We start from the raw sequence: 9,488 nt of genomic DNA on the forward strand, positions 1-9,488 counted from the left end.
TACCATAATGCATGTAACATACAGAAATGTACCGTTGCATGGCTTTTACAGTGTTTCTGTGCGACTGTGAGAACTGTCTGGCTTTCTGCTGATGAAACACCTACTCACGGCTTGTGAATGGCAGATCATTGTTTACTGGCTGCCCCTCCCCAAAACGACGCGTCTCTCCGCTATGAAAGCGCCCTGAGAGCCGGAGCTCCTCATTGACTAGGTGCGCACGGAGCCCGATGAATCATACAGCGATAATAACATTGTAGAGGAATATTTATAGGGTTTCAAACAACCGAGGGGGAAAAACATATTCTCTGTGACATATTAAGGAATCTGATCAATCTAGAATCACTGGTGGACACCTCTGGATATCTATTTTCTGCTGTGGAGAAGAATATCTATTTTTTTCTGTACCCTTCAGCCACATTTTCAACAGGTAGGTGTCTGCGGTATTACAGACCATACCCGTACTTCTTGCTAAGAAAAGCACATAAAGAAATAGTGTACCTGTGGAATTCCACTTTTATAGCACACTGTAGTTAAACATAAACATTAATTAAACATACAAGTTTAGTAGTATGATTATTGCCATGTTCTGTCATTTATTAATGGGGATGGGTGTTGTTTTTTATTGCAGAAACGATTCACTTCATATTGTATGTCTGAAATGTAATATGATCTTTAAAAAGAACTTTTTCATCTCGACGGTATTGCTGTAAATGAAACCAAAGGGTCTCCGAAAGTCATCCTGTGGTTTTCATTTCTGCTGGTGAACGCCGGCCGTTTTCACCCTCTTAGCCGGTGAATGTGTCCAAAGCTGATGTGAATTTTGCCCTGGACATATTGGCATTGTCTCCGAGGTGGGCCGATTTAAAATCAGTTATAGGGGACCGTAATGGGCAGTCCTGGTGTCCATAAGTAGACCCGTGTTTGCGCAAACCGCACGTCCACACGCAGTACCCACAATATTACCTGCGCAAATAGGTAACCATTTCCTTTGAGAAAGTCGCCTCGCCACTTCAGTCTCAAAACACTTTAGTGATTTGAGTTCTTCTCTGTCTGCATGCTTAACCTGTGGATTAGTCTCCTTATTTAATGCATTAAATTGAATTGTATCGAATACGCGAATAGATGCGTAAAAAGGCATTATTACGCACGGAGGGTGCCCGCTCGGCTGCGGGAAAAGAGACCACCCACCGAGTGACGCCGAAGACTGAGTCATTTCTGGTCTCCATTAAACTTGTGACCAATGAGGAAATTATGCGCTTTAATGTGTGGAGATGAAGAAATAGGAGAAATGCCATATGTGTGTGCGTGCGTGCGTGTGTGTGTGTTAAAAAGATAAGTGTACATTATAAACAGTGGTGCTCAGTCTGATGGCGCATAGTTCGCAATGTTGGCTTGGTCTTTATTCCCCGATTATAAGGACCCCGAGATAAACCCATCACACTGCTTGTACTGTGCAGATCGGGTCGATGCGTTGCCTATTGGTTCGAAATCAAAATGTTAACTTTTAATGAAGGTCGAACCTCACACCAGTACTACAGAGTTTTTGTATTTTATATCAAATATCAGGCTTTATTATTACAACTTAATGTATGTAAAAAGTCTTGCTATACTAACATGCGCTATATTTTCTCTTGCTATAGATTGGAATGTGTGACCTCGGAATGGACCAAGTGGCCCCCATGTCCCTGACTAATGGCTTTCGTGGGATGCTAAAGGTGAGGTGACGGGAAGATTGCTATTATTATGTCTATTGTTGTTGTTGTTGTTATTGTGTTAATCTACGTCACTATTCTTTTTTTTTAATCCGTAAGATTGGCCAGTTATTATACATAATGCATAATAGATAAAAATGTTGATTGTTTTAGCAAGCTAATTAGAAAGTGATCCTCTCTCTTCACACAATAGCAGAAAGGGATATAGGTTCTGGGTAATAATGGTAGACCTAAATAAATCACTAAGTACACAAACAAACAAACAAATAAATAAATAAATAGCAGATGAGGCTTTGAAGATATCTAATGCTTACAACCGTGGAGCTCCTCTGAAAACTGCAATTAGTCCTCGGAGAACAAAGAGTGAAAAATGAACACTGCAGAGGCCTTGAAGAGCGTGCTGTTCAGAGTGGCCTTTTTTACCTCCATGGAAAGAGAAGCGGTGGTGGTTTGAATAGCTTTTAAGCCCTATTGATAGAAAAGCTTATTGCATAAACCTGCAGCCCTTTCAACCTGAAAACTGCTTTCAAACATTGGAATTCTTCTGCCAGCAAAAGAATAGCTCCTGGTTACATCCTCACAGTGGTGTGTATCCAGAGAACATCACCGCAGCGTTTATTCACAAAATGATATAGCGTTAAATAGTTATTGTCCCAGAATTATCAGAACATTGCTTAGCTTTAGTGTATTGGCAAAGTTTACACAAAATATGTATTATAAAATATGACACTGACCTGGAAATATTTCCCAAGGCTTTGTTCTCTGGTGAGCATGTTCAGACCTTCATGATTTGGTCATCGTTTGGTGCAAATCAGTTTAGAGTGACTAAGTGGTGGCATCCCGCTGTCCACAAGGAAAGACCTCCTGCTCCTAAAGACAGAGAGTGCTGAATTCTAAAGGGAACCAAAATATATGTATAAATATATATCTGGCAGCTGAGTACTTGCCTAACATTATTATTATTACTGTTGTTATTGTTGTGGTGGTGTTGGATACATTTATTTAAATTATACTGTCATGTATATAGAAAAAGAGGGGCTTGCATTGTTTTGTTTTGAGAGGAGATGGTTCCAGGGCCTCCGAATTGCCCATTAGTAGGGAAAACAAGTATAAAACAACCTTGAGAATGGGCAGAGGGAGGGTGATTATTCCACATTGCTTTTATTGAACTGTATTCAGAGCTCACTGTCACTCTGACTGTCAAAGCCATACAAACCTGATGCCAAATGTTCATATTTCCATTGGAGGAGCTGGGGCTTTTCAGATGCATTTAAAAAAAATGTATTTAACTTATTCCAGCTTTGCTTTTTCAGAAGAAAAGAGAAATACAGAAAATAAAAAATTAAGGCTTTGCAGGCATTGTGCATTTGCAGGGCTGTTTAAAAATAATGTATCCACAGAGTGTTGATTGTATATGCAAAACCTAGAATAAAAAGCTTGATTTGAGGGATTAGTGTTTTTAATTTGTATCAAAAACCAAGCAGAGAGCGGTGTCAGTGTCAGTTTTGCTTGAGGCGTATACTCTGAGCTGTAAAGGTCAATATTTGTATAGCAAGCACAGGATTTATATGTCTATAGGCTAGAAGTGGGAGTGCATTACTGATGGCTGATATAGTATTATACACACAGAATTAAATGAGAAGGGAGCAGGTGGCAAGGTTATATATATATATATCTATATATGCCTGCTGTTATATAATTTTATGTACATATGTATATACAGGCCTTTTTATTAGCTTATTCATTTACAGTTTATAGACAAGAGTGTTAAAACTAGTTCAAAGAAGCCCTGTCATCAGTTCAAAAGAAGTGTTTAATTGGTAGCTAAATAGATTCCTTTATTTTGGGTTTGTATTTTTGTCAAAACATTCTTCACAATAGTTAGTTACCTATTGCCTCTGACCGCTTTGTGGAAAGGCAAAATTATAATAATTACAGAAAACAAAACAGAACAGAACATATATTGTAAACTTCATGCTCTGTTTACAAGAATTTGAATGTATACATGTAGGTAAGGAAGTCTGATCTTGTTCAGTTTTGGTAGAAGCAGCTAACACCCACGCAAGCTGTGTAGACCATAATTAATGAGCTACAGCCCTCGGCCATGCGATGAGGTATTCTCACTCAGATAACACAGTTAAAGGCCCTGCTGGGAAACTAGAAGACCATATATGGTTGACTTCCGACTGCAGATCTGTCAGAGGGAGGCAGCTGCATGTTTTTAGTGGCTGAGAAAAGGTGGAGTTGGTTTGTAGCATTGACAGACATCTTCTGCAAACCAGAAAATGTTCTTCAGCTTTGTCAACATGCCAATGCAAGACAGTGAGCAACTCATTGTAATCTAATTATATCTGCCTGCAAACAACCTCTCTGAATTGTATTGATGAGCATTTGTGAGTTCTTCTCTGCATGTGTAAATATATAGCTCTTGTATAAAGAAATATGTTTTTATGGAGTATATATATTCTATACAATTATTGTTTATCTATATATATATATATATATATGAGAGAGAGAGAGAGAGAATGAACACAAAACAAACAAACATCTCTGTCTCCTTGCAAACAATCAAATAACCCATGATCTTTTTCTCCTTAGCGCCAGACAGCGTTTGATGCCTTTGAAGACCCCATGTCCCTCTTCGCAGGGTTTTATTTACCTTCAGATGATGAGCAGTCTGTCCAGGAGGTGCCTTCAGGCCTTGATTCGATTTCACATGGTATGTTCAAAAGATTTAGATCTTAAGTACAATGAAACTCGAACCAAATATGTTCCAACCACAGAAGATTTCGCAATACCAGTCTTGAAGCTCTAGTTCCTGGATTGAACTAAAAGACTCCTTAACTTGAGGCTTTTCATCCATCTCTGGCCTCCAGGGCTTGTAATGTGATCACATTTACGGGATTAAAGTAAAGGCCCTGATTTTGATATAGAACCGAGAGAGACTAAATGTTTGAGATTCACTCTGCTGCTTGATTATAAGTAAATATTTTTAATACAAGAAGAAATACACACATTTTATACATTTAAAGTGGGTCATCTGGGTCCAACCTAATTCATAAGGAAAATAAAATAATTGGGATTCACCCGTTATCTATATTTAATCTGTTGTAAAAATACAAGCAGTCCGGATAACTCTGGAAGTGCAAAAATCTGCTAGCCATTTCAAAATAAATGGATTAGCTGACCAACTCAGGGAATATTTTTGATGTTCGTCAGCGATGATTTCTGGTTTGTGACAGCAGAGATGGTGAAAGTCTCACTTACCACAGCATATGCCATACTGACGAAAACACTTATGACAATGGGGAAGTTGATTAAAGAGCTGCACTGTAGTTTCCGGTAATGCTGTTTGCAAACCTTAGCATCTGAGCTGCAAAGATGATTGCCACAAATACCACACACAAATCTCCCAGTGTAACCATGGCTTTGCGCTTCACGCAAGGTCAGCACCCAGCTGTTCCCCTGCCCTCAAACCTCTGGTCAAAGTCCCATAATTTACAGATTATTCCAGAAGTACTGACAGTGAATGAAGATGTATTATATTTCTGAAATTCGCATAAAGGAACAAGTTCAAAGATTAACATTTAGACAAAAACCAGGCATACTGGACCAATTATTATACTTGTAAAATCATTAGCAAGGCCAAGGAGTGCAATGGAAAGCTGCCAAATCTGCCACATCTATAGTTACAGGGCAGTCAGCAACCAGCACATAGCCTGCCTCTGCTGAGAGTATGGGTTAGGAAGCTAGCTCAGTTTTGCACATTTTAATTGCCTTCCTTAACCACCGTGTCTATTTTAATTGTGTCTCCCTAGACCTCGGCACATGCACAGTCCCTCTGCTGACACCCTGCAGCAAAGCAGTGATGAGCCAGGCCTTGAAGGACAGCTTCAGTGGATTTGCCAAGGAGCAGCGGCGATGTGGGATCCCCAGTGGTGAGTTCCTGTTCCACCATCTTCCCATCTTCTACCATCTTGCAGACGCTGCTGTCATTACCAGCTGCTTAAATAAAGTAGAACGTACCTGAAGCACTTCATGTCACACTTCCTCTGGGGGGTGTTTGCCGTGCACAGCCAGGGATCTGATGGGTGTCTCTGTGTTCAGATCCCAAGGCGTGGAACAAGCAGCAAGTGATCCAGTGGCTCAGCTGGGCAGCAAACGAATTCAGCCTGGCTAACGTCAACTTCCACAATTTCAACATCACGGGCATGGAGCTGTGTGACCTGGGCAAGGAGCGCTTCCTGGATCTGGCCCCAGACTTTGTGGGGGATATCCTCTGGGAGCACCTGGAGCAGATGATGAAAGGTAAAAGGAGTGATTGTACGATTAGGTCTTTGCAGACTTGCGTTTCAGATGGGTTTCATGATTTTGCAAAGTCAAGGCTGTAACGTTTTAACTTAAGAAGGGTGTGTTTGCCTTCAGTTTACTGCAACCAACGCAGCATGTTAACTAATAGTTAATCGTATTATTATTGCATTGTGATTTAAATCATTCATATCATCAGCCCTTCTTCATGTATCACCTGACGTATAGTTTTCGTTCTTTTTGGACAGATATTCAGGAGAAGCAACAGTCTCAGTGCCCCAGCAGTGCTGCGCCTTCGGTGTCAATGTCCAGCTGGATAAACAACAATATCATTGGTAAGTGTGTGGATACATCAATAATACAGTGAGAAAACTACTCAGGGCATCTGAAATAGACAAACGGCACAGGGAGGCAAAGTGTCCTGTTAATGGTTTTAGTGCATCCGAGTATCCTGAGAGTAACAATCTGTCAGCTCTGTCGTGCTCTTCATGTGTATTGAAGTGTGTGCTCTCCATTTGTAGGGTTCAGCCTGGATCAGACCCAGTGTGCTCTGCGGTTCCCGGAAAACAGCAGCAGTCTCCTGAGAGAGCTGTTCGAAAGCTCTGAGAAGACCTTGGCCACAGAGCCCAAATACCAGATGTTTCCCAAACCCCAGCTGCAAACTGTAAACGTCAACTACTTCTCCCCCAGCCAGGACTTCTCCAGAAACAACTTGAATGTGGGAGTCTGTAAAACCTGTAAGTATTAAATCCTTAGCATGATTTGATTATTTTCCCATCAGATTAAAGATGACATTGTGTTCCTGAGAAGATGCCATTACAAAGTACTACAATCTGTGTTCAAATCCAATTCTCCTTCCCTTTGTTTTGTTGTTGGGAAGTAACATACAAAAGCAAACTATCAACCTGGTGGGGAAACGGCAGCATTTCACAATTGCTAAATAACAAAAGTCTATAGTCAATTGCCATGTACTGTACATCTAACTTAATATGCATCCCATTTAAATATGTAGTTGGCAGCAGAGGACTGAAACAGATTTCTAGGTATCTAAAAGAGGAATCCTTGTGTGTTTTCTGTGCAGTCACGTCTCAGGACCAGGGCTCGGTGGAGAGCACGGACAGCTTCGACAGCAGCGAGTCGGTGCTGCAGTCCTGGAGCAGCCAGTCCTCTCTGGCCGACATGCAGCGCGTCCCCTCCTACGACAGCTTCGACGATGACTGCACTGCCGGGGCTCTGGGCCTCAACAAGCAGGGCCTGTCCTTCAAAGACTACGTACAGGAGAGGAACGAGCCTTTGGAATCGGGCAAACCTGTCATTCCCGCCGCCGTTCTCGCTGGATTCACAGGTAGGCTTCCTGTCCAAATATTCCCCTTCTTGGCTCCTATACCTCGTATTTTCCACCAAAATACAGACTGTGGAACTGCATGGATGTACTGTTCTCTTTTGACATTTTCCCATTTGTGTCACCTAGGAAGTGGACCAATCCAGCTGTGGCAGTTCCTCCTGGAGTTGCTGACAGATAAAACATGCCAGTCCTTCATCAGTTGGACCGGAGATGGCTGGGAGTTCAAGCTTACTGATCCAGATGAGGTGGGTAGTGAGGTTCCAAAGTTGTCTCCACAAAGAGACAAAAATAAATGTTAATAAAATGGTGCTTTGTGTTGACTGAGCCATCAGACCTGGAACCTAAAAGGTCATGCTGTGACACACTCTGTGTGCATGGATGAATTCTTGACTAGGTTCTTCTTTGACTCAGTGCTCACAGTTGTCTCCAGTTAAAAGAATCTTGTGAAGAAATGTATTACCTCCTCATCTCATCTCACCTCACTTTCTCTCTGGTCCTCCAGGTCGCTCGGCGCTGGGGTCGCCGCAAGAACAAGCCCAAGATGAACTATGAGAAGCTGAGCCGAGGGCTGCGTTACTACTATGACAAGAACATCATCCACAAGACCTCGGGCAAGCGCTATGTCTACCGCTTCGTTTGTGACCTACACAACCTGCTGGGCTACTCCGCTGAGGAACTGCACATCATGCTGGGAGTTCAGCCTGACACTGAAGACTGAACCACCAGCCGTGCTCCAGAGGGGAGGATAGGGAGGAATGGAGCTCCCCCAGGAACACTAGAGTAATGGTTCAAGCTCTGTTTATGGTCTTTGAGCTGGTCACCCCATGTGAGACGTGCTGCCTTGAAATGCTGTCTCACTGGCTGGCGCAGTTGCTGAGAGAACAAGCCTCTTGGTGTTGGACGGTTGAGAGCCGAACTATCTTGTGCCCTACAGATGCCAAATTAATATGGGGAGGCAAAATTAAGACTGGAGAAATGAAAAATAGGCCAGTTGATCATCCAGGAAATGAATGTTTTGTAAATAATTAAACTTACTGCCTTTTGAATTGTAAGCATTTTCAGTTAAGGGTCGACACAGGATGTGTTCTCTGTTAAACCAAAAAGAAAGTCTTAGGAACGTAAGGAATGACTTCCTGACTTTTCAATGAAACATACATTGGGGTTTGGCAGAATCGGCTTTAATGAGGATTTGATTTTATAGTGCAACGTTTTTCAAGGGAATTACAAAAGGGGAACATGTATATTTCTTCAATATCTGAAAGTTTATATTGCCTGTGAGGCATCTTCAAACATTGCATGACATGATTGATACTCAAAAGCACATCACATTGCAATCTGAATTAATATTGTCAGCACACTTCTGCCAAACGCTGGTGCAATTGGAGTCAGAGCACCATAGCCATTACTATGAGGGTGATAGGTCATGTGTTGGAAAATACATATTTTATAATAACCTAGTCTTATACAAATATATATTTATATTAAGGCAGTCATATTTTTGAAATTCAGGAAAAAAAAACAGCTAAGAGTTACTGGTGATTTTATAGCTGTTTTCTATTATGTATAATTTATCATTTGGATTGTATTTGGTTTATAAGAGCTTAATATATGTCAGGATTGTTTCTTGTTTCTTCTCTTTGTGACCGAAGGTACACATTGATGTAAATAGCTTTTTAATTGTATTGTTGTATATTTTCATTGTATATTAAAGTCCCTGTGCATGTGATGGTTATGGACTGGTTATATCTGTACTTCATATTAATGTATTAATTGACTGATTAATGAGTACCAATATTTTGATTACAACTGATCCTTCTGGCTCAAAAGGAGGATCTCGGGTAGCAGCTTTTTAAACTGCACATAATTAAACAAATAAAGCTTTATTTTTTACGATCTCTTTCGTTGTTGTTCACTTTATTGAGATGCACTGTGGAATCGGTCTAGTTTTCTCTGGACTATGTGTGCTCTGAGTCATTCTTAGTTATTCAATCAAGGACATTGATCATTTGTGTGATCAGCAATGCTCACTTTATTATGGTTTTTAATAAAATGTTAAATTGTGTAAGTAAAGTATATGAATAAACAATGTATTGTGCTCCTAATATTGAGCCCTTCATCACTTA

General features: G+C 40.9%; 1 protein-coding gene across 1 annotated transcript; it reads left to right on the top strand.

The window, feature by feature from the left end:
• The first annotated feature begins 200 nt into the window (after nt 1–200).
• ets2 (v-ets avian erythroblastosis virus E26 oncogene homolog 2) lies at nt 201–9,258 on the top strand. The gene is made up of 10 exons (XM_066699510.1): nt 201–427; nt 1,641–1,715; nt 4,311–4,431; nt 5,531–5,650; nt 5,820–6,020; nt 6,269–6,355; nt 6,542–6,757; nt 7,102–7,365; nt 7,492–7,610; nt 7,868–9,258. Exons 2-10 carry the CDS (start codon nt 1,647–1,649, stop codon nt 8,081–8,083), a joined length of 1,413 nt encoding a protein of 470 aa, XP_066555607.1. The 5' UTR covers nt 201–427; nt 1,641–1,646; the 3' UTR covers nt 8,084–9,258.
• The last annotated feature ends 230 nt before the right edge of the window (nt 9,259–9,488 follow it).

Source organism: Amia ocellicauda, chromosome 3 (assembly GCF_036373705.1).
Source record: "Amia ocellicauda isolate fAmiCal2 chromosome 3, fAmiCal2.hap1, whole genome shotgun sequence".
Classification (NCBI taxonomy): Eukaryota; Metazoa; Chordata; class Actinopteri; order Amiiformes; family Amiidae; genus Amia; species Amia ocellicauda.

What these genes read in the sequence shown, in the direction of transcription:
- ets2 (XM_066699510.1), top strand. Translation starts at nt 1,647, where the DNA reads ATGTGTGACCTCGGAATGGACCAAGTGGCCCCCATGTCCCTGACTAAT. An exon ending in CCTGGAGCAGATGATGAAAG is followed by an intron (nt 6,021 to 6,268) that starts GTAAAAGGAGTG and finishes CTTTTTGGACAG; the next exon opens with ATATTCAGGAGAAGCAACAG. An exon ending in TGTGGGAGTCTGTAAAACCT is followed by an intron (nt 6,758 to 7,101) that starts GTAAGTATTAAA and finishes TTTTCTGTGCAG; the next exon opens with TCACGTCTCAGGACCAGGGC.